General features: G+C 41.1%; 1 protein-coding gene across 15 annotated transcripts in view; it reads left to right on the top strand.

Moving 5' to 3' along the window:
• The window catches only part of USP54 (ubiquitin specific peptidase 54), a 118,997-nt gene that overhangs the window by 33,088 nt on the left and 60,490 nt on the right, over positions 1-25,419 (top strand). For 6 of the 15 annotated variants that reach the window (XM_070432980.1, XM_070432982.1, XM_070432985.1 and 3 more), the window contains 2 exons: positions 7,898-8,454; positions 11,682-11,774. In XM_070432980.1, the coding sequence (XP_070289081.1) occupies positions 8,308-8,454; positions 11,682-11,774 (240 nt within the window). In that variant the 5' untranslated portion in view covers positions 7,898-8,307. Of the gene's footprint in view, positions 1-7,629; positions 8,455-11,681; positions 11,775-25,419 lie in introns of those variants that run through there. The other 9 variants (XM_070432993.1, XM_070432995.1, XM_070432994.1 and 6 more) reach the window with 3 other exon arrangements.

The raw sequence follows: 25,419 nt of genomic DNA, 5'->3' as shown, positions 1-25,419 counted from the left end.
CACTGTACGTGCACGCCCGCACATGGTATTTTGTAGTATTTCGTGGAAGAGCCACACTCAAGGGGCCAAAGATCCGCATGTGGCTCGTGAGCCGCAGTTTGCCGACCACTGGGCTAGGGCCTTCAGTATGGTGTTGAACAGGCGTGGTAATGTTACCAGAGAATTGAATTTCTCCATTGCTAGTGTGAGTGGGGCTCTTGGGGTGCTGCTGGAATAAGCATTTTCGGAGGCCCCCATGGGAGGATGAGATGTGGTAAAAGGCTTTGTTTTCATGGAGTTACATTTTTCAGGTTCCAAAGTTCCATTTCCCTTATTCCAGTCCTATAAAAGGTGCAGCTGAGGCTTTAGCAGAGCTAAAGCAAAGCCAGTGTCCAGAGTTTCCGTTCCATGGTGGAGCTGGGTTTGATGTAGCATCAGGCTAGTTCAAGTCCATTAGTCCATTGTGTGGAGTCCACATGGTTGTGAGCCACGTGGGTGAGTGCAGAGCATGAGAGCCCCATAAGCCAGGAGTCAGGGGTGAGAGCAGCAAGAGAGAGAGAGGGAGCTTTCTTTGTTCAAGGGTTACATATCACGTCTTCCTGGGCTTGCAGTGGCTATGCCTATTTTGGCTCGTGACCTGCTCCCAGGTGTGATTGGCAAGCATCTTCCCATATCATCCAGACCTTACTGGGCATGTGTCTAAATTGCAGCTTCCCTTTGCTCCTTTCAGTTACTAATTAATAACCAGGTTATTACAATGGTGCCAATAAGAGTAGACAGGTCCTTGCTTGGACCTGAAAAAGGTGGAAGTGATCCTATCAAAAACTCATTTTGGCTGGCAACTGATACTGTTCTGCTGCTAAGGAAGTTTAAGCTTTTTGCTTTTTTGTGTGAAATATACACAAATAAATAATGGGCCTGGCCGGCGTGGTTCAGTGGTTGAGCATCGACTTATGAACCAGGAGGTCATGGATGATTCCGTCAGGGCACATGCCTGGGATTCGGGGCTTGATCCCCAGTAGGGGGCGTGCAGGAGGCTGCCAATCAATGATTCTCTCTCATCATTGATACTTCTTTTGCTCTCTCTCCCTCTCCCTTCCTCTCTGAAATAAAAAAATATATATTTAAAACAAAACAAAACAAATAAATATGGTGCAGCCCTAGCTGGTTTGGCTCAGTGGATAGAGCATTGGCCTGCGGACTGAAGAGTCCTGGGTTCAGTTCCAATCAAGGACACGTGCCTGGGTTGTGGGCTCAATCCCCATAGGGGGCATGCAGGAGGCAGCCAATCAATGATTCTCTCTTATCATTGATGTTTCTATCTTTCTTTTCCTCTCCCTTCCTCTCTGAAATCAATAAAAATATATTAAAAAAATAATGGCACATGTTAAAAAGAAATATTAATAAAAACCCCCAATATCAATGAAATGGAATGGCAAGAGATGGGAAGCCAGAAAAACTTATCTATTGTAATAATCTAAATGGGAGATAATTGTGGTGTAAACTAGGGGGATGACAGTGGAAGTGAAAAAGAAGGTTCAATACAGAGATTTTGAAGGGAGAATTGATAGGCCTTTGTGATGTAGATAGAAAGGGAGAGAGGGATAGAAAGAAATAAAACATTACAGATGTTTTAAACCTGAGTTTTTGGAGATACCATTAGTAAAAATAAGTAAGTAAGGAGATACCATTAGTAAAAATAAGTAAGTAAGTAAATAAATAAATAAATAGGTCAGAGGAGGAACTATTTTAGGTGATGGTGGGGGTGGGGGTGGGGAAGAGATGACTTCAGATTTGGACATGTTCAACTTGTTACAAAAGTGGGGCAATTTGCAAGAAGTTGGTAATTTGGTTTCAGGGTTCACAAGATTTGTGATTTATCAGACCAGAAGTAATGTTTGAAGTTCTGACAGAGAAGGGGATGAGAACACCATGGGAAATGCTATAGAAAAGAGCAGGAAGGTCTGATTTAAACTTTAGGGAATGCCCCCCCCCCCCCTTTTTTTTAACATTCTTTTTTAAAATTTATTTATTTATTTATTTTATTTTATTTTTACAGAGAGGAAGGGAGAGGAATAGAGAGTTAGAAACATCTATGAGAGAGAAACATCGATCAGCTGCCTCTTGCACACCCCCTAGTGGGGATGTGCCCACAACCAAGGTACATGCTCTTGGCTGGAATCAAATCTGGGACCCTTCAGTCCGCAGGCCGACGCTCTATCCACTGAGCCAAATTGGTTAGGGCAGGGAATGCCCACTTTTAATAAAGTAGCAAAGGATAGAGAAAATGAACTGTCAGCAATAGGTCTACTGTTCATTTGTCATTCTTTCATTTTATTTATTCTCTTGTTTTCTTAATTCACCCAACGAATCCAGGATTGTATAGTATCAGGGCAGCCAGTGTTAGGTGCTGCAGAAAAGTTAAGAAGAATAAGGCTTATGGGAAGAGCCAGTAGGTTTTGAAATTAGGAGATTTCTTTAGAAAGTGAATGTTCCATGAAGTAAAATTGTGGTGGCGGAGTAAGGAGCAGTACCATGTTCTGATGGTAATCAAGGAGAGGCTGCAGTTGTAAATTATTAATTGTAGAGACATTTTTTTTTTAAAAATATATTTTATTGATTTTTTACAGAGAGGAAGGGAGAGAGATAGAGAGCTAGAAACATCGATCAGCCGCCTCCTGCACATCTCCCACTGGGGATGTGCCCACAACCCAGGCACATGCCCTTGACCGGAACCGAACCCGGGACCCTTCAGTCCGCAGGCCAACACTCTGTCCACTGAGCCAAACCGGTTTCGGCTAATTGTAGAGACATTTAGTAGTGAAAGGTTGAAAAATTTTTAGGACAGTAGGTATAGGCGATATGTTCAAGGTGGCCTTTGTTGTTGTTGGTTTTTGTTGTTGTTTTTTAAAGAATATCAGGTATCTCTGTGTGGTTATATTTAAAGGGAAAAGAGCCCTTGAGGAAGGGATGTTTGAAAGGCAATAATAACAATAACAATCATTTACATGACACTTACTGTATGCCAGCACTTTGCATGTATTAACTAATTTCAGTCCACATAATAACCAATAAGATAGTACCGATATAGTTTGGAATTGTTACTGGTGGAAGTGGAGTTCTTGGGGTGGTTCGAGGAAAATAATTTCCTGAGGCCTCCATGGGCAGACGGGGTTTCATGGAAAGCTTTATTGATGGTGTAAATTAGGGGGATTCCCCTCTAAGGGCCCATCTCTGTCCATCTCACATGGAAGAAATCCAATCTTGTCTTCTGCAGGGCCAGAATTAGGGCCACTGCCCAGAATTTCTGCTCCATATTTAAAGCAGGCCAGTCTAGCATCCTGCATGTGGAGTCTGCACGGCCAAGGGCCATGTGGCTGCTTAAGGCCACATGGCTATGGAGGTGAGTGCACGGGCGAGTGGAGTGGGGGTCACAGAGCAAGAGAATGCAAGAACAAGAGCGCAAGAGCGAGAGAACTCTCTCTCTGGGGATTTTAACCTTTCAAGATTAAAATCCAAGCTTGCATTGGGATCTACCCCCTCGCCAACCCATTGTTCCCCAGGCTAGACTGACAGCAAGCACCTTCCCTAAGTCACCCTGACTTCACTGTCCATCACCCCTTTGTTTGGGCCATTCCCTCAGTGATCTTCAGGGAATAGGTGGTTGGTTCCCTGGGGAGCATGAAGCTATAGCTTCCTGGTGAAGTGTCCATGCTTATAATGTCTGACCTCCTCTTTGCTCTCTTCCTGTTATTAATATTAATAAACTAGCTAATTATGACAGTAACATAATTATTGACATGTGGAATGTACCAAGGAATTAAGGTAATTGCCTGTTGATTTATCAGGGAAAATATAGTTTCTTAAATAAATTACAAGTAAACCGCTATATAGAATAACAGAAACTAGAGATGTGAGCAACTTTCCTGGTTAAACTGTTTGGATATCTTGTAGATGCACTTTGACTTCTAATGTTAGGGTTACTTTTGGCTTTAATCACTAGTAATGGGTTACTTACTGTTCCTTCATTAGAAACAGAGATACTCTTCATGGTTTTTCCATTTGAATCATTGATTAGTTGAACACGGTCATTCTTTGATGACCTTCTAAAATGTTACCCTATTCCTTGTAATAGGTTCAGTTGTTTGCCTTTTTAAGTTAAACTGCTCTTTATTGATTGATTGATTGATTTTAAAGAAAGAGAGAGACAAGAGAAAGACAGAGAGAGAAAGAGAGAGAGAAAGAGAATTAATTTGTTGTTCCACTTATTTATGCATTCACTGCTTGATTCTTGTATGTTCCCTGACCAGAGATCAAACCCACAACCTTGGCATATCAGGATGATGCTCTAATCAACTGAGCTACCTGGCCAGGGCCTGAATTTTGTATTTTTAAAATAATTGTAAAATTCAAGTGTTTCTCCAAGCACTTAGCTAAATTGTACTGACATATCACTTATCTTATGTGAGGTTTATTGTTCTTTTTATACAATTAGAAGACTTATTCCCGGTAACTTACAACTTTCTGGTATCCTGAGGTCCCCAAACCAAAATTTACTTTTCTGCTTTTAGGCATAGCAGGTCACTCATTAAATGAACGTATTCATTGCTTATTTTGAAAACTTGCTAGTACTCTCACGTGCTTATCACATCAAATCTCAGCCATTGTGTGAAATAGGTATTGTGTCACTGTATTACAGACCTGGAAAACAAAGTTCAGAATACCTAAGTAGTTTAGGATTTTACAAAGCAGTAAAAATGTAGAAATTGAACCCACATCTTCTAACTCAAAGTCTAGTCCTAGTACTCTTTGTATAATATCACAATTATTCTCTATCACTTGCTCCTTATAGCAACTTGACATTATACTGTATTTGAGCTGTCCTTTTCACAGAAATGTATTCAAGTTTTATTCCATTTTATTTTGTCATTATACATATATATATATATATATATATATATAATATATATACATTTTTTTAGTTTGAGATTGCCAATATCATCTGGAATGATACTATTATCTACCAGCTTAGTAATTTTAGTTATAATTTTGCATTGAATCAGTAATATGCATATAGTACAAGGTAATTTTTACATAATTTTAAAATCTTTTTTATTTTTGCAGATATCAATTCCTTTTCAGCTTAAAAACATAATTTAAAATTAACTTCGATAAGTTGTAAGAAATGGTTCAAAGAATTCCCATATACCCTTTAGCCAGATTTAGATGTTGTTAACATTTTGCTATATTGATTTGCTTTACCTTTTTCTCTTTCTCTCCCTCTTCATATATATATATATAAATATATACACTCTCCATATATGCATATATATACTTATAAATTTTTTTCTTCTGAACCATTTATGAGTAAGTTACAGACATTATGCTCTTTTACCCCTAAATACTTCAGTATTGCTTAAGAAGTTCTTTTTCTTAAACATTTTTTTCTTAAATAGATTTTTAGAGAGAAAGAGGAAGGGGAAAGGAGAGAGAGAGAGAGAGAGAAGAGAGAGAAACATTGATCTGCTGCCTCCCCCACGAGGGAACAAATTCACAACCCAGGCTTATGCCCTGACCAGGAATTGAACCAGCGACCTTTCTGTGCACGGGATGATGTTCAACCAACTGAGCCACACCAACCAGGGCATGTTTTTCTTCTTTTAAATAGGTTGTTAGAGCCATGTGGGTAGAACTCTTATTTTCTCACGTGTCTTTAGTAGATGACAGTGGAAAAGAATCATGTTGTTTGGTGCTAGCCCTGCCACTTAAGTGAAATATTTTGTCATCAGTATTTCTTTGGACCATTTGTTACTGCCTCCTGGGCTTTGTTCTTTTTGGCTCTCACCTCTAGTTTCTGACACACCTAGAGCAAATGTGAGAGCTTATTGCCTTACCCTACATAATACTGCCATTCAGAGCCTGGAATCTTCTTTTTCCGCTACTGCCTATTTTCCCTTTGCTCCCTAAACTCAGGGGTGTGTCCTTAGCGCAGGCTGAGTTTCAGTGAGCTCCTAATGTGGATATTGGAAGCCCCACCTGCCTGCCAAGTCCTTTTGGCTGTGAGCAAAGTAGAGGCTTGGTACTTGTCATTCCTCTGCAGCAGTTGAGCTGAAGGAATGCTGCAGGGCTTGTTGGAAGTTGCTTAGCACCTTGCGTGGGTGTGTGTGAGGGTGTGTGTGTAGAGTTGAGGGTCTTGTGTAGTTAGTGTGGGAGACCTAAAATCCTTCCTGGTGCCATGCTAATCATTAGGCAGTATTTATTGAATACCTCCTTATGACTAGCACTGTGATAGGAGCTCTTGGAATAGTATAATAAAATACTTCATTAAATCACAGTATATTAGGCAAACAATTCTAGCTCTGCCACTTACCAGCTTTGATTTGGGCAAGTTAATGTCTTTAAGCCTCACTTTACTTTCTATAAAATCAAGCTATTAAATCCTACATGATAGGGCTGTTGTGGAAGTTGAATAAAGAATGTAAGTATAGTGTTTAGCACATGTCTGACAATAGTTAGGATTTCATTTCATAGTCATATTTAGGATTTATGACTGACACCATATAAAACAAATAGAGAGTAATAAAACAAATAGAGAATAATATAACTTTACAGTGTGTAATCAAATACTTAAATTATGACATGTAAATTATAAATAGTCTGGGAATTTAGAGAAGAGAAAGAACCGTCTTGTGCAACCATTTACTGTTTCTGTGCCTCAGTTTTTCCAATGGACACACTGGAGATGCTAGGTGACATCCCAGAGAATGATTAAGGTATTATAGCATTTTAGCTTTTTTAGGTGGTTTATGTGATGGTGGAAAAAAGGGAGAAGCTTGAGGAGCTGTTAGAAACCAAATTTGACACTTATTCTTAATTTTTTCCTTATGTGGTCATGGCAGCCTTATAGGAAAATTTGAAGCTGGAGATTAGAAGCATTGCCTTCCAAAGAAGGTGCTTGCTTTGGTATTTCTCCCTGTTGCCTCACTGGCATTTTAATTAGTTGAGAACTCATGTTGGTCAATGGATGGCCTCTGATTGTAAGCACCTCGGATATAATCTGAGGATTAAGTGATTTGTACCCCAAATTATCTCTCTGATCTTCTGGCAAAAATATAACATACAAACAGACAGGGCAGGATAAGATTTAGTTCCCTTGGACTAATGTTAAGGACATACGATTTACTTACCATGAGTAGTTCTCTGGGATGTGACATCTTTACTCGAACAGAATCTAGACTGATAACTTGGCCCTCCCAACTTCTAAAAGGCCATGAATATGTAAAATACCTTTAAAAATTTCTTTACTTACAATATCCAAAAGGACCTGTTTCAACTCCTTGTTTGGTATGTGCTTACTTGGTAATTTTTTTGCAAAGTGTGTATTTGGTTTTAATTTTTGTCTAGATCAATTCTCTTCTAGAAAATTTCAGAGAAGTTTCCCATGAAAGTAAAGCTGCTCATACTTTTTTTTTTTTTCCTCTTTGGTTTCTCCTTTTTGTTGTTGTTAGTTTTTTTTCTTCTTGGAATTGTTTGCCAAGGTTTCAAGTTTATAGTGAGAGGTGAGGCAACGTTGATCTTGGCAGAACAGCACAAAGCCAGTAGAGTCATTAAGTGACGCAAGCTTTTGATTTTTTTTTCTTTCTGTTAAAGCTCTCTGGCACAGCTGGCTATTCTAGTCACAGAGGAAGAGAGGAGAAGAAGTTCTGGGTGGAATGATAGAAGATGTTTGGAGCATATTAAAAAACAGCAGCAGCAACAGCAAATGCCCCGTATAATTCAAACAAGCTTCTTAGCTCTGTGGAAGCTATGTCAGTTGCTTAGAACTTGAGTTTTTACTTCAGAGGATGATGGGACAAGGCAATAGAAGGCGAGGAGGGTTGCGTTGGATTCTTGCTTATCTGTCTGCCTCTCCTTCCAGTTGGAAAAATCTTCAATCCACAAGAAGCATTGTTAACAAGCCTAAGGAATACATCTTACCCTGATCCTGGATTCTGTTGGAATTGAGGATTACAGCCACTTCACCAGGATTTTATGGAGGTAGTTCAAGAAAAATAGAAGGAAACAATACTCAAGAATTTCTCTGTTTATATTAGTCCTGTGGACATTGTTTGGAGCAAGTTGGGGACAGCTCTCTCATGTGGATCTAAGTGGATACCTGTATTCCTCAAGCTACATATATGATGTTTGGAAGGCTGTAAACTCAAATTCTTTCAACATATGTTCATTAAGTTCTGGATTCTCTTTCTATTAAGGACTTCAGCAGACAGAAACTCCCTCATCAAAAGACACAAAATCTCCTCTGTGTTTTCAGGCTAAATGTGAACAATCATGTCTTGGAAGAGAAATTATTTTTCAGGTGGCCGTGGTAGTGTCCAAGGGATGTTTGCACCTCGAAGCTCAACCTCTATAGCCCCCAGCAAAGGCCTCAGCAATGAGCCAGGACAAAACAGTTGCTTCCTCAATAGTGCCTTGCAGGTAAGGGCTATTTCTTTCTTTTTGGTTAAATGTATTTTAGTTGCTGGTGCTGTATTTCTGACAACTCTTAAATATAATACTTGACGGTCTCTGTTTGAGGTCAGCACCCTGAGATCATTTTTTAGGTTTATCTGTGTGATCTTAGGCAAGACACTTTATCTCTGAGTCTCAATTACCTCATTGGTAAAAAGGGGATTAATATGATAATGAAATAATAACTGTAACTACTACTACTTACCTGCCTAAAGGGGAGGAGGTACACAGACTAGATGATCTTACTACTTGTTTATTGACCTTTTTTCCTGATCAGTCTCTTATTTCCTTTTTTACCCTAGTTGCTTTTCTCTAATATAAAATGCAAAATTCTGCCCAGCCGGTGTTGCTTAGTGGTTGAGTGTCGACCTATGAATGAGTGGTTACGGTTCAATTCCTGGTCAGGGCACTTGCCCAGTTTGTGGGCTCAATCCCCAGTGTGGGGCGTGCAGGAGGCAGCTGATCGATGATTCTCTCTCATCATTGATGTTTCTGTCTCTCTTCCCCTCTCCCTTCCTCTCTGAAATAAAAATATATTTTTAAAAACAGCAAAATTCTTTCCACAAGTCAGACTTTCTTGTCTCATAATTTTCAGGCTTTTAGCACATATACTGAATGGAGTCCAGTCTTTGTTCATTTCTTCATCTCCTTCCTATGAGATCACACGTAGTAGCTCATAATTGGTGTCTGGTTAAATATGCTTGAACAGAGCTAGTGGAAAGTAAATTTTCCTAAGATGATTATCTACTCTAGATTTTCCCTTTTGTTGTTGCTTGCCACCTTAGTGGTCACAGAATCCCAAAGCTTCCTGATCTGCCTAATCAGGCCCATAATGTTAGATTTATACCCCTTGTTCTAACTTTCAAGTAATCCCTTTCCTCTCTTTTATACTTTTCAGAGTAAAAGTAAATGAAAATTTCCACCCAAGACAATTATGCTTTGGTTAAGTATTATTAGTTTTATACCTCAGATTTAATGAGAAAGTAAGTTGCTAATGAGAGAAGAAAAGACAAGAGTATTTAATATAAAAAGCATTGGACTTAGGAATTAGGAGACCTGGATTCTACTCTTTGGCCTTCTGTAGACTAGTCTTGTGACCTTGTACAGGTAATAGTATTTCAGTTTCCTCATTCATAATAAAAGAATCGTGTCAAGCTTATTTGTGTAATCAAGATTTCATACTCCCAGTTTCTAAATTTTTATTTGGAAACATTAAAAAATCCTATGCTATGAAGCCTATAGGAAGAGTTTAAGCACTTTCACTAATTACTACCACAAATTTCTTGCAGTTGAGTGGGTTGGTTAGGTTTTTTTCTAGGTGGTGCATATTAGGTTTTTGAGTGACTTTGCATAAACTAATAATACTTTTGTAATTTAGAAGCAGGCAAAATAGTGTTGGCTATAGGTGTGTTTGTGTTTACATCCTTTCTGGCCATAGTCCTGTTTTTATAATTCTGTTTCTATATTTTCTGTCTATACTGTCAATTGAAACAATATTTATGACTTTCCGTTCTAATTTCCAGTGCTATATGCTATATATACACACACATACATATTTTTATACCCATATTTAAGGATTGTGTCATTGGTGATTTTGGATTGCATACTATAATTGTGTTACAAGTTGAAAATAGTTGTTTCTATGAGCTAATTTTCTAACTTTTGATATGAAAGCTGTGTTCACCACACCTGTGTTGAATCCATTACATTTGTTTAAAAAGCTGTTACTTATTTGGGAGCATAGTGTGTTTCAAAAAAATTTGAACTATATACTTTGAGACAATAAGTAAGAAGCTCCAGAGGTGTTCTGTGATCTGGGGCTCCAGTCACAGAATTGTAGTGCCTTTTCATATATGGTGACATTTAAATGTTTTCCAGGCAAAAGGAACTCACTAAGGAATTATGCTATATATTACACCATTTCTTTTATAACTAAAGTCCATAGTTTATCTAGATGTCTTTAGTTTTTACCTAGTGTCTGTTTCTATTCCTAGATCCCATCTGGGATACCACATTTACATTTACTTGTCATGTTTCCTTAGGTTCATCTTGGCTATAACAGTTTCTCAAAATTTCCTTGTTTTTGATGACCTTGACAGTTTTGAGAAGTACTAGTCAAGTATTTCATAGGATGTCCCACTGTTTGAACTTGTTTGATGTTTTCCTCATGATTAAATTGGGGGTAAGGGTTTTTAAGAGGAAGCCTATAACAATAAAGTGCCATTTTCATCACATCATATCAAGGTTACATACTATGGACATGATTTATCATTGTTGATATCACCTTTATTTTTAATCTGACTTAAGGAAGTTACAACTCGCCAAAAATTGAGAAGTCTAACAAAGACAAAATCCCACGCCAAAACCGGTTTGGCTCAGTGGATAGAGCGTCGGCCTGCGGACTGAGAGGTCCCGGGTTCGATTCTGGTCAAGGGCATGTACCTGAGTTGCGGGCACATTCCCGGTGGGGGATGTGCAGGAGGTGGCTGATCGATGTTTCTCTCTCATCGATGTTTCTAACTCTCTGTCTCTCTCCCTTCCTCTCTGTGGAAAATCAATAAAATATTAAAAAAAAAAAAAAAAGACAAAATCCCACACTATATAATTCAAGCTTCTAAATACGTTTTTATTTTTTTAAAATATATTTTATTGATTTTTACAGAGAGGAAGGGAGAGGGATAGAGAGTCAGAAACATCGATGAGAGGAAACATCGATCAGCTGCCTCCTGCACCGGGGGGATGTGCACACAGCCAAGGTACATGCCCTTGACCAGAATTGAACCTGGGACCCTTGAGTCCGCAGGCCGACGCTCTATCCACTGAGCCAAACCAGTTAGGGCTCTAAATATGTTTTTAAATATTCATGCTTTTTTGTGGACCATTAAAATAAAATCTTACTCTGTAGCTATTAACCCATAAATACCCTCTTCAGGTTCACATTTGGTGTATGTCATACCATATTTTCTGTGTGACCTTCCTTTGTGTTCAAATTACTGCCTTTTCCAGAATATGGTCGTCTGTCCCTCTTGTTAGATGCCTCCTCATCTTTTTTTGACATTTAATATACTAGAATAAACTTTGCGCTTGGGAATAAAGACATATTCTGCAATCATGACCAATATTCGCTTGAACTCTTGAATTTAAAATTAAATGGTGGCTTCTTATAGAGTAATGTGTTTTCCCTCCTTTGCCAGGTTTTATGGCACTTGGACATCTTCCGACGTAGCTTTAGGCAGCTTACAACTCACAAATGCATGGGAGATTCCTGCATCTTTTGTGCTCTCAAGGTAAGTACTTCAAATTTGATTCTTCTCACTACCATTAGGTTGCCAAATGATCAATATTGAGGATGCTTTTGATTAACCAAGGTTATTTGCTTGTGGTTCAGTGTAAAGGATAACTATCATTAGTTTTATTTTTCTTCAGAGAATTACTACTTGGCTTAAGAAGTCTATTTTTTTAACTTTTTTGCCTATGCAGCTCTATTTAAGGTGATAGGATAGTATTAAAATGTGCTTAGACTTTGAGTGTTTAACTGAAAAGCTAATTCTAAATTTTTATTTTGAAAGCATAAACAACCCAAGTATTCTTAATGTAATTAACTATTGTCTGTTAAAGCTAAATTTAGCAATAAATTCTTCCCACTAAGAAAAGCCAAGTCTGAATTCCTGGTTTGTCACAGGGATACTGGGATGCAATGACTATATGTTTAGTTGCTTGTGACCAAATGAATTGTGACCCAAACAATTCAGAATTTCCCAGTAATATTGGTTATTGCAACAACTGACTCAAAACAGTTTTTTGACCAGCATGAGTTTTAAGCCCATGATAGGTAGATATCTTTAAAAAGAAATAACTGAGTCTTCTGAACTTTTGCTACTTGTGTCACAAATATCTTTTTTTTCTCCACCCTTTGTTTGGAACCACTGTAACTTTTAGCAAAATATAGAATATAAATTATTGGTTAATTAGGAGTTTAAGTATGAATTTTAATAAAATCAAATTCTTTACAAATTGTAAGGTTTCTTACTGTGCTCATTCAGACAGAATTCTATTCAAAAGAGCATTTGGCTTGATTTTCTGGGAGGTATATTGACATTGAATTCTAATTTTAAATATATTTTTCATTGATTTTAGAGAGGAAGGGGGGAGAGAGAGAGAGAGAGAGATCAATGATGAGAGAGAATCATTGATCGGCTGCCTCCTGCACACTCCACACTGGGGATTGAGCCCATTACCCGGGCATGTGCCCTGACCTGGAATCGAATCGTGACCTCCTTGTTCACAGGTCAATGCTCAACTATTTAAGCCCACCGAGCTTAAATATCTAGTTTTAGATAAACAAAAAATATAGTGATTTTTGGTAAGCAAGTCAAAGGGAATTCAGGTTCATCGCATTAAAAGCAAAATACTAAGGCATGATACTTGCTAGAGAGATTTGACCACTGAAGAAATCCCCAGTAGAAGAATCTCCTAAAACTAGAAATTCTTATCTATACGAGGAAGGGATAATAAGAACTTATATGACCCCTTGGCATGTCTTTGATTAGTCAAGAATGCACCATATTCTTTTCCATTGACACTTATTATATTTCTTTCCATAGGGACAAATTGTTAACACTAATATAAATAAACTAGAGGCCTGGTGCACAGAATTCATGCATGGGGGGGGCAGGGGCGGGGGGGAGGCCCTCAGTCCGGCCTGCACCCTCTCACAGTTTGGGACCCCTTGGGGGATGTCCGAAGTTCAGGACCCTTCACTCCTTACCGCCTGCCTGCTTGCTGCTCCATACTGCTCAGCTTGCTGCTCTTTAGCGCTGCCGCGGAGGTGAGAGAGGCTCCTGCCACCGCCGCTGTGCTCGCCAGCTGTGAGCCTGGTTTCTGGCTGAGCAATGCTCCCCCTGGGGGAGTGCACTGACCACCAGGGGGCAGCTCCTGTGTTGAGTGTCTGCCCCCTGGTGGTCAGTGCGCATCATAGTGACCTGTTGTTCTGCCCTAACGGTTGCTTAGGCTTTTATTATATAGACTAGAGGCCCGGTGCACAAAAATTTGTGCACTGGGGGGGGCAAGAGGGGGGGTCCCTCAGCCTGGCCTGTGCCCTCTCACAGTCTGGGACCCCTCAGGAGATAACGACCTGCTGGCTTAGGCCTGCTCCTGGGTGGCAGAGGGCACGCCTAATCCCTAGGTGCAGCCCCTGGTCGGGCTCAGAGCAGGGCTGATTGGGGAGTTGGGGCGCCGCCCCCAGTCATGCACAGAGCAGGGCGGATTGGGAGGTTGCGATGCCACCCTCAGTCATGCTCAGGGTAGGGCTGATTGGGGGGTTGGGGCACCGCCCCCTATCACACTCAAGGCAGGGTCAATGGGGAGGTTGCGGCGCCACCCCCTGTGATGCACAGAGCAGGGCCAATCAGGGGTTTGGGGCGCTGCCCCCTGTCACTCACAGAGCAGGGCCAATCAGGGAGTTGGGGAGCTCCCCCCTGTCACACACAGAGTAGGGCCGATAGGGGAGTTGGGGCACCACCCCCTGTCATACACAGAGCAGGGCGGATCGGGGTTGGGGCGCTGCACCCTGTCACACTCAGGGCAGGGCCAATGGGGAGGTTATGGCTCTACCCTGTCACACACAGAGCAAGGCCCGTGGAGGGGGGTTGGGGCGCCACCCTCTATCACCCACAGAGCAGGGCCGATCAGGGGGATGGGGCGCCACCACTGTCACACTCGGGGCAGGGCCGATGGAGAGGTTATGGCTCTACCCTGTCACACACAGAGCAGGGCCCATGGGGGAGGGGGGGTGTTGGGGCACTGCACCCTGTCACACACAGAGCAGGGCCGATCAGGGAATTGGGGAGCTCCCCCCTATCAGGCACAGAGCAGGGCCCGTGGGGGGGGGTGGGTTGGGGCGCCGCACCCTGTCACACACAGAGCAGGGCCGATCAGGGGATTGGTGCGCTGCACCCTGTCAAGCACAGAGCCGCAGGGCAATCAGGGGATTGGGGAGCTCCCCTCTATCACCCACAGAGCAGGGCCGATCAGGGGGTTGTGGCCCCGCCCCCTGTCACACACAGAGCCGCAGGGCGATCAGGGGGTTTGGGTGCTGCCCCTTGTCACGCTGATCCCGGTGCCGGGAGCCTCGCTGCTCTGCTGATCCCGGTGCCGGGAGCCTCGCTGCTCTGCTGATCCCGGTGCCGGGAGGCATATTACCCTTTTACTATATAGAATAGAGGCCTGGTGCATGGGTGGGGGCTGGCTGGTTTGCCCTGAAGGGTGTCCTGGATCAGAGTGGGAGTCCCCACTGGGGTGCCTGGCCAGTCTGGGTGAGGGGCTGAAGGCAGTTTTCCAGGTGGCGAGTGACTAAAGCTCCCAACCGCTCCTTGTTTTCTTCTTTTTTTATTTTTTTATTCTGGGCCAGCTTTAGCTCTGAGGCCTCGCTGCTGAAAACATTGATACAATGTTTCGGTCCGGCTGGATTTCAGTCCGCTGGTTTCTGGAGTTTTGTTTATCTTCTTATTTTCAACATAGTATATAGTTGGTTAGAGTTGCAGTTGAGAGGCCGGCAAGTGAGGCGGGGAACGTTGGAGTCCTCAGCAAGCAAGCCTCATGCTCGCTTCCAGCTGCCTGGCTGCCGGCTGCCATCTTGGCTGACAGTTAATTTGCATATACTCACTGATTAGCCAATGAAAAGGGAGCGGTCGTACGCTAATTACCATGTTTCTCTTTTATTAGTGTAGACTAGAGGCCTGGTGCACAAAAATTTGTGCACTGGCGGGGGGGGGGGTGTCCCTCAGCCCCACTTGTGCCCTCTCACAGTCTGGGACCCCTCGGGAGATAACGACCTGCTGGCAGGCCCAATCCCTAGGTGCAGCCCCTGGTCGGGCTCAGAGCAGGGCCGATTGGGGAGTTGGGGCGCCGCCCCCTGTCATGCACAGAGCAGGGCAGATTGGGAGGTTGCGATGCCACCCCCAGTCACGCTCAGGATAGGGCCAATTGGGGGGTTGGGGCACCGCCCCCTGTCACACTCAAGGCAGGGTCGATGGGGAGGTTGCGGCGCCACCCCCTGTCACGCACAGAGCATGGCCCATCAGGGGTTTGGGGAGCTCCCCCTGTCACGCACAGAGTAGGGCCGATAGGGGATTTGGGGCACCGACCCCTGTCACACACAGAGCAGGGCGGATCAGGGGGTTGGGGCGCCACCCCCTGTCACCCACAGAGCAGGGCCAATCGAGGTTGGGGCGCCGCTGCTGTCACACTCAGGGCAGGGCCGATGGGGAGGTTGCGGCTCTACCCCGTCACACACAGAGCAGGGCCCATGGGGGGATTGGGGCGCCTTCCCCTGTCACACACAGAGCAGGGTCAATCAGGGGTTTGGGGAGCTCCCCCCCTATCAGGCACAGAGCAGGGCCGATCAGGGGATTGGGAGAGCTCCACCCTATCAGGCACAGAGCAGGGCTGATCAGGGGGTTGGGACGCCTTCCCCTGTCACGAACAGAGCAGGGCAGATAGGGAGGTTGAGGCCCCGACCCCTGTCACACACAGAGCTGCAGGGCGATCAGGGGGTTTGGGCGCTGCCCCCTGTCATGCTGCTCCAGGGGCCAGGAGGCCTCGCAGCTCTGTTGATCCCAGGCCGGAGTTCTCGGGGCTCCACTTGACACCGGGGCAATGAGGCCTTGCGGCTCCGCTGATCCCGGTGCCAGGAGGCCTCGCGGCTCCGCTGATCCTGAGTTCGGGAGGCCTCTCGGCTCCGCTGATCCCGGTGCTGGGAGGCATATTACCCTTTTACTATATAGGATAGAGGCCTGGTGCACAGGTGGGGGCCAGCTGGTTTGCCCTGAAGGGTGTCCCGGATCAGGATGGGAGTCCCGCTTGGGTGCCTGGCCAGCCTGGGTGAGGGGATGATGGCTGTTTGCAGCTGGTCACACCCCCTTCAGGGTGGGGGTCCCCACTGGGGTGTCTGGCCAGTCTGGGTGAGGGGCTGAGGGCCGTTTTCAGGCTGGCGGGCGACTGAAGCTCCCAACCTCTCCTTTTTTCTTTTTTTTTTTTATTCTGGGATTTATTTACCTTCTATGGCTGTCACTGGAGCTGAGAGCCTGCTCCAGCTTGCGGCCTCGGCTGCTGAAAGCAGGGATCTGGGTTTGTTTGGGTTCTATAATTGTAACATTATTTTGGTCCTGCTCGCTCCAGCTCTGACGGCTGAAAGCAGGATTCTGGGTTTTATTTAGCTTCTATAATTGTAACAATGTTTCTTAAACTGCAAGCTCAGAGGCCGGCAAGGCAGGCGGGGAACGTTGGCTTCCTCCGTCACTGGAGCAAGCAAGCTTCCTGTTCGCTTCAAGCTGCCTGGCTGCCAGCCGCCATCTTGGTTGGCAGTTAATTTGCATATTGCCCTGATTAGCCAATGGGAAGGGTAGCGGAGGTACGGCTAATTACCATGTTTCTCTATTATTAGATAGGATACCATTATATAAGCCAGAGAAATGAAGAAAACCAACCACCAGACTTTATGGGACACCTCTTGAGATATCCAAGTACAGAAAGGAAGTTGTTTTTCAACCTGTAGGGGCTGAGGATATATATTGGGAGTCTTTCAGAGAAGCAGTTGCTTATGATAGATAGATAAGTGGGTTGAGGGGATAAAAGCTGTATTTTGCATCTTCATTGTTCTGAGCCTGTGTTGGAATTCTGGTACTTTCCTCATCACATCACTGCCTGATCTATCCATTAGATTTCTTTTCCTTCACTCTTTCTTTTTTTATATTGGGAGTTTATTAAAAATTTTGATTTCCCCACTAAAGTGCTTTTCAATCCTTCAGTGCTATATAAATGTTAAATAATTAGGTTTTAGTTTGCACACATTTCATGTTTTAGATGACATTGTTTGCATTCTTTTAATTATTATATTCTTAATTTGAAAATTTTAAATAGATTTATAATGCAGATGGATTAATTTGACCATATGTATGAGCTGAACTTTTCTAATAACTGAGAAATTTTAATTGTTAGACTAGCCATAGTTTCTAAGACATATTCCTTTATTTATACCGGAGGGCTTCATTTTCTGTGAGAAGAGAAAGGATGATGAGAGTATGGAGGAGCAACCCTGGGATGGACCATCAACACCTGGGCCCTCCTATCTTTTGTTCCCTACTTTAGAAATATTTTTATAGAACATGAAAATAATATATCATTAAACTAGGTTAAATCAGTATAATAAGGCAAGAAAGACAAAGGAAGAATATATTAGAAAGTTGTCATTGTTTGTAGATGATGTGATTGGCTATTTAAACAAATCTCAAAGAATCTCCTGATAAATCAGTAGAATCAATAAGAGAATTTAGCAGGTTGTTGCTAATAAGGTCAAAGTATAACATTCAATTACATTTCTATATACTGGAAACTAACAGAAAATTCAATGTAAAAAGAGCTTTTATAATAGCAACAAAAGATATAAAGTAGATATGAATAAATTTAACAAAAAAGATATATGATATAAAACCCCAGCAGAGATCCAGTATCATCATCATCATCATCAAGTGAACATCCTTGTAACAACTATTTAGGTCAAAATAGAACATTGCCAGCTCTAACTGGTTTGGCTTAGTGGATAGCGTCGGCCTGCGGACTGAAGGGTCCCAGGTTCGATTCCAGTCAAGGGCATGTACCTTGGTTGCGGGCACATCCCCAGTAGGGGGTATGCAGGAGGCAGCTGATTGATGTTTCATTGATATTTCTAATTCTCTATCCCTCTCCCTTCCTCTTTGTAAAAAATCAATAAAATATATTTTTAAAAAAATAGAACATTGCCAGTATCATAGTCATTCACCCTCCTTTCTTTCTCAATCACTTCTTCTTCTTTCTCCCAGGGGTAACCACTTTCCTAATGTTTGTGGTAATCACGTCCTGTTTTATCTGATAGTCGTACTACCTATGTGTCCATTCTTAACCTAATTTAAAAATTACCTGTTTTTGAAACTTTATTGTATAAATGTGTGTGTGTGTGTGTATGTGTCTTATTTAGCTCAGCAATATGTTTATAAGGTCATCATGTTGTTTGCAGATTGAGTTTGTTCATTTTCATTATCATATGGTATTTCATTGTATAAAGTAAACCACTGTTTATCCATTCTACTGCTGGCAGTCATTTGGGTTATTTCCAGTTTATTTAATTTATTTTTTGTTAATTCTCTCCCAAGAATATGTTTTCCATTGATTTATAGAGAGAGTGGAGGTTTGGGGGAGAGGGGGAAGGAAAGAGAAACATCTATGTGAAAGAGACACATTGATTGGTTGCCTCCTGCACACAACCCGACCGGGACCGGAGAGTAAACCTGCAATCCAGGTAGGTGCCCTTGACCCACCAGGAATTGAATCCGAGACCCTTTGGTGCAAAGGCTAACACCCTCCACTGAGCAGCATGGGCCAGGACTCCAGATTTTTTTATTTTTTTACGAATAATATTGCCAAGAACATTCTTGTACACATCTACAAATGTGTACACTTTTCTTTTTCATACATACTCAGGATTGGAATTACTTGGTCATAGGTTATATGTATATCTTCAACTTATTTATTTATTTATTTTTTAAAAATATATTTTATTGATGTTTTTACAGAGAGGAAGGGAGAGGAATAGAGAGTTAGAAACATTGATGAGAGAGAAACATCAATCAGCTGCCTCCTGCACACCCCCTACTGGGGATGGGCCTGCAACCAAGGTACATGCCCTTGACCGGAATCGAACCTGGAACCCTTGAGCCCGCAGGCTGACGCTGTATCCACTGAGCCAAACCGGTTAGGGCACCTTCAACTTTTTTAGATAATGCCAACTGTTTTCCAATATTTCCATGTTTTCCAAAGTGGTGATAATAATGTACACTTTGAGCAGCAGCTTTTTCCTGGAAGTTGAGAAAATTCAATTCTAAAATTCATATGACAAACAGTGAAGAATAGATAGGACACTTTGGGAGAATAATAACAAAAGGAGTAACTTACTTTGTGTATCAGTATCAGTCAGAATAGGCTAAGTTATGTGGTGGTAACAAACTAAAACCTCAGTGATAAACATGCAAAAGATTTATTTTTTATTCATGTTACTTGTCCACTGCAGGTTAGTAGGAAAAACCTACAGATGATAGCCATTCGGGAATTAAGGTGCCAATGTTATAACCAAAGTGAATATTACTAGTTGCTAAGCCAAAGGGAAAAAGAGCTCTGGAGGGTTTTACGCATACAGTTTTGTTTGCTCAGCAGGTCACTTCTGCTCACAACTCATTGACCAGAGCTAATCATGTGGCTCTAATGAATCACAAGGGGCCAGGAAGTATGATCCTATTATAATTTTGGGGAGAAGGGAGAACCAGAAATAGTTGGTAGGCAACACTAATGACTACCATACTTTATCAGATATCAAGACTTATAAAACTATAGTCATTACAATAATGTGGTATCAGCACAGCCTGACTAATAAACCAATGGAGCAAAATCAAGAGTTCAGAAACAGACAAAGGGAAATTTGCTCCTTGTCCTGCCAATCAAAGAAGAAAGTGGACTTTTCAATAAATGGAGCTTAGATAATTGGTTACACATATAGGAAAAAAATAAAGGAAATTAGATCCTTATCTCATATTATACCAAAATTAAGAATTTCAGATGAATTAAGGACAAAATGTGAAAGGCAAAATATTTTAAGATTTAGAAGGAAATATGAGAAAATAACATGACATCAGGGATAGAGAGGATTTATTATATGAGTGTTAGTACACGCAGATCCAGGGAAAAGCCTTGAGACTGAAAATCTACCTCCATAAGTGGAGGGCAGAGAAAGATCGAAGAAAAGGGTTAGCCACTCCAGTGTAGTATTTAATAGAATTTATTAAGGGAAACTTACATATGAGACATATTTTGAGTGGCTGCAAGATGAAATGTATCTATCTGCCATTTGGCAGATGCCAAAGAATTATGTAGGGCAAGAGGAGAGGGATAGTCACAGGTACTAGTACATGAATGCTACCAGGTATGAGAAGTTACTTCACATGCTTGACTAGGTCAGGACAACACCTGTTCCAAGAACCAGTACATAGCAGGGGGCAAGGGAGGAGTGCTGATTTATGTCAGAGTGAACATCAATTATAATCACTTTCTAAGTGGGCTTTGCAGAAAGCAACCCCCTTTCTGACCGAGGTCCAGCTTGTAGGACACACAGCAGTCATGTCATGGAACTGCCTCTCCCCCACAATAAGACATGAAGAATACAAAGTTAAAAGTATATTGATACATTTCAGTACAAAAAATATTTAATGTTCACAGATGACTCCATAAAGAGAGTAAAAACATAAGGCTACAAGTTGGGAGAAATATCTGTAGTACAGCCGGCTGGCGTGGCTCAGTGGTTGAGCATCAACCTATGAACCAGGAGGTCATGGTTCGATTCCAGTCAGGGCAAATGCCTGGGTTGCTGGCTTGATCCCCAGTAAGGGGCATGCAAGAGGCAGCCAATCAATGATTCTCTCATCATTGACATTTCTATCTCTCTCCCTTTCCCCTCTCTGAAATCAATAAAAAAATATAAAAAATATCTATGGTACAAATAACCAACAAAGAACTGGTATCAAGCATAGAACTTCAGAGAAGAAATCTTATAAAGAATAAGTAAGAGTGTTGGCCCATGGACTAAAGGGTCTTGTATTCGATTCAGGTCAAGGGCACATGGAGTGTGGGCTCTGTCAGGCATGTGCAGGAGGCAAACAATCAATGTGTTTCCCTCACATCGATGTTTCTGTCTCTCCCCTTACCTTCCTCTCTCTCTAAAAATCAATGAAAAAATATTCTCGGGTGAGGATTAACAAACAAAAAAAGATAAATGTGTCAACAGGAAAATGGGCAAAAGGCATAAACAGGCTTTAAAAGAAGTATATGAAAAATGCTTACCCTGTTTAGTAATCTAAGAATATAAATTAGACCATACCCTTTAGATAAGTAGAAATTTAAAAATCAGATAAAACTGTTATCTAAAAGGTGGAATAATGAAAATTTACATACATTGCTGGTTGGAATATAAACTGATATTACTACTTAGTAAAACCGTTTGTCATTTTTCTAGTAAAATTGAACTAGCATATATCCTACCACTCAGTGAATTGCACTCCTACATATATGCTGCGGAAAACAAGTACATGCATATATACATACATACCTACCAGAAGATATACTTGAGAATGTTCAAAGTACTAGTAGTTTCTATGATTACAGAAAAGTGGAAACAACCCATTCCAACTATAATAGAATGGATTTAAAAAATTATGGTTTATTTTTAAAGTAAAATACTGTATAGTAGTGAAAATGAATAGCCTGCAGCTACACATATCAACTTGGATTAATCACAAAAATATTATACTGAATGAAAAAAGCAAGTCATAGAAAACTATGTAAAGTATGATTCCATTAGTACACTAATCAAAACAGGCAAACTAAATATATTGTTAGGGATATATATGTGTGATAAAACTAGAGAAAAAGGAATGATTCACAAAATTCAGGATAGTGTTTATCTCTGGAAGATGGAGGGAGGAGGATGTAATCAATTGGGAAGTCTCAAACTCATTGTTAATTTTTCTATTTTTTTTAATATATATTTTATTGATATTTTAGAGAGAAGAAGGGAGAGGGATAGAGAGTTAGAAATATCGATGAGAGAGAAACATCGATCAGCTGCCTCCTGCACACCCCCTACTGGGGATGTGCCCGCAACCAAGGTACATGCCCTTGACCGGAATCGAACCTGGGACCCTTCAGTGGATAGGCCGATGCTCTATCCACTGAGCCAAACCAGTCAGGGCCAATTTTTCTATTTCTTAAATTGGGTGGTGGGCACATGGGCATTTATTTATTATTCTTTGGCTATATACATGTCATGTTTTTTCTTTATTTGAATGATGATTTTATTGTAAGTATAAAAAAATGTTTGCTATCATTCTAGAAAGTACACTAAAGTGTAAAGAGAAAAACTGAAAATTTCCTAATTCTACTACAGAGATTATCATTTCTCTTTATGCTTCCTCTCTGGTGTACGATACTTCTAGTAATAAGTTTTTTTGCTCACTGTTTTAGTAAAAATAATACTTTTTTTAGACTCCTAAATTGCTTCTCTATCTCTAGTATCTTCCTATTTCATTTGTTCTAACCTAAGAATTACCCTAGAGTTACTCCCTTCTTAAAACCTTGAAGTGGCTCCTAATTGTCTCTTAAATTATTTCAAAATGCATGATGATAGACATTAAAAAAAAACTACTTTCTTTTCCCTTCTTTTCCTTTCCCAGGCACTCTCCATGTAAGCTATGATAGCAGATGGTGTAATTGTTATGGCTACCCCGTAGACATTACAGATATTGTTCACTTTGCCTGGATCCCTTGGTACCCAAAACAATAACAACAATGAACAAAACAATAACACATCCCTTTTAATCCAAACCACATCCAACTTTCAGAACTCCACTTCAGAAATTTATCTTCATGAAGTTTTAAAAACACTGTCTCTGTCCAGATCCATGATTGTTTGGCTTCACAGTGGTTACCATGGAGTGAGTTTTTGGGAAGGTGGCACAGCTTTTCTTCCTCTTGGTGTTCCTTACAGTGCCTGCACCATAACAAAAACACTTAGCTTTTCTGGGTTCATATATTGTTTTAGTAGGTCTTGGATTTTAGTTATGGAGTTTTGGGTACTTGCCTTTTTCATATTGTGACTTTTGGTCTCACATATTTTTTAGGTAGGTCTGCTAATCTAGGCCTTCATGCCTCACTTAGTAAGGGAAGGGTGCAGGGGTGTGTGTGTGTGTGTGTGTGTGTGTGGCCAGTGTTGATGGTGGAAAGATCTGCTGAAGGAAAAAGCTTGGGAGTCTGTCAGCAAAGGAGTTATCTGGTATCCTGTAGTTAAGTTACATGTTGACTTTGGGGTGTCACAGTGTGGGTGTAATTCTATGTGTTGTTTTTTCTTTGTGGATGTAATTCTATATTTTCTTTCTCACTTTCCTCTGCCCCCTGTTTAAAAAGTAGAGGGATAGTTGATGAGGCTAGTAAGTATTCTTTTTTGCTTATACTTCATGTCCTGTTTATATTCTTTAATGGTAGGGTTGATATGTAAAATTTTTATTTCAAAGATTTATTTTAAAACAGGATACTCCAGTCTAAATTAATCACCCTTTTCCATGTGATTATATGCTATTCAAGAGGCTGAATGGTCTGAGTATCCTTCAGATAATTACATCCTAGTGGCATTCTTCTATGAATTCTTGGATAAAAGTATTCTGTAGTACAGGGACACAATAAACATAACAAAAAACCAAACAAATCCAGGAAACTCCAAAATTCCTGAATTTGAGTACTTTGTTAAACACTTGCCAATTCTATGAAGTCCACATTTTTTATGTTAGAACATAATTTTTTAGCTCCAGAACCCATTATTAAGGACAAAGAGAAATACAAACATGTTCTTAGATGCATCAGAAGCTAGACAGCTTGCCCTTAATCTGATGTTTGGATGAAGGATTTGCCTTTCCAAGTTTGGTTGAAAGTTATGTATATCTGCTTTTTCTTCAGTTGTTTACTTTCCTTTGCACCAACCCTTAAACTGCATGTACTGTTGGCCTTATATGAACACCTCTTGGTTCATGTCTTTGTTTAAAAAAAAAAAAAAAAAAATATATATATATATATATATACTTTTATTTATTTATTTATTTATTTATTTATTTTTCTCTCCTGCTCTATGAATGTCTGTCACTATTCTGGTGCTTTGTGATCTTCACCAGGTACCATAGTACATGTTGTATCCAATGCTTAATATTGCTTTTTGGTAGTTTGTACACAGTAGTAATGATAATCCATTTCTTTTTGTCCTGCAAAATGTATTGAGTTTTTTCTGTTATTTGAAGTCCCTAATGTAATTTCAGCCTCAGAATCTTGCATAGGAATTGCTTTTTCAATATATTTTTTTTCTTTTTTCTTTTATTTTATTGATTTTTCATAGAGAAGAAGGGAGAGGGACAGAGAGCTAGAAACATCGATGAGAGAGAAACATCGATCAGCTGCCTCCTGCACACCCCCCACTGGGGATGTGCCCACAACCAAGGTACATGCCCTTGACTGGAATCGAACCTGGGACCTTGCAGTCCTCAGGCCGACGCTCTATCCACTGAGCCAAACCGGTGGCTTTTAATATATTTTTATTGATTTCAGAGAAGAAGGGAGAGGAAGAGAGAGATAGAAACATCAATGATGAAAGAGAATCATTGATCGGCTGCCTCCTGCATGCCCCCTACTGGGAATCAAGCCCGTAACCCGGGGCATGTGTCCTTGATCAGTCCACAGGCCGATGCTCTCCATTGAGCCAAACCGGCTATGGCCATTGGAATTTTTTTTTAAAATATATTTTATTGATTATTTTACAGAGAGGAAGGGAGAGGGATCGAGAGTTAGAAACATCGATGAGAGAGAAACATCGATCAGCTGCCTCCTGCACGCCTCCTACCGGGGATGTGCCCGAAACCAAGGTACATGCCCTTGACCGGAATCGAACCTGGGACCTTTCGGTTCGCAGGCTAACGCTCTATCCACCGAGCCAAACCGGTCAGGGCGCCATTGGAATTTTTAATGATGACTTTCATTAAAAAGAATTTGTGTCAGTCTGTCTTTCTGCTTACTTTGAACTACAATGCCTTTCCACTTTGACTGAGACAGTAGAAGAGATGTGTGCTAGTTACCTTGTCCCTTCTAAAATCCCAAATTTATTTCCGTCTAGTGTTACTAAAAGATTTTTCCTGACCTCAACTGTTGTCATGCCCTATAGCTTAGAGCTCTTAGTTATTATTCATATTGAATCTACTCTTACACCCTCAGGGTATGACTTTACTTTGGTGTTGGCTTATTTATTTATCTCAGTCCAGG

This window comes from Myotis yumanensis, unplaced genomic scaffold (assembly GCF_028538775.1).
Source record: "Myotis yumanensis isolate MYYU_CA2020_CCGP unplaced genomic scaffold, mMyoYum1.0.hap1 SCAF_13, whole genome shotgun sequence".
Taxonomy (NCBI): Eukaryota; Metazoa; Chordata; class Mammalia; order Chiroptera; family Vespertilionidae; genus Myotis; species Myotis yumanensis.
The sequence above is the reverse complement of the archived record's forward strand: the minus strand, read 5'-3'. Positions and strand labels throughout refer to the sequence as shown.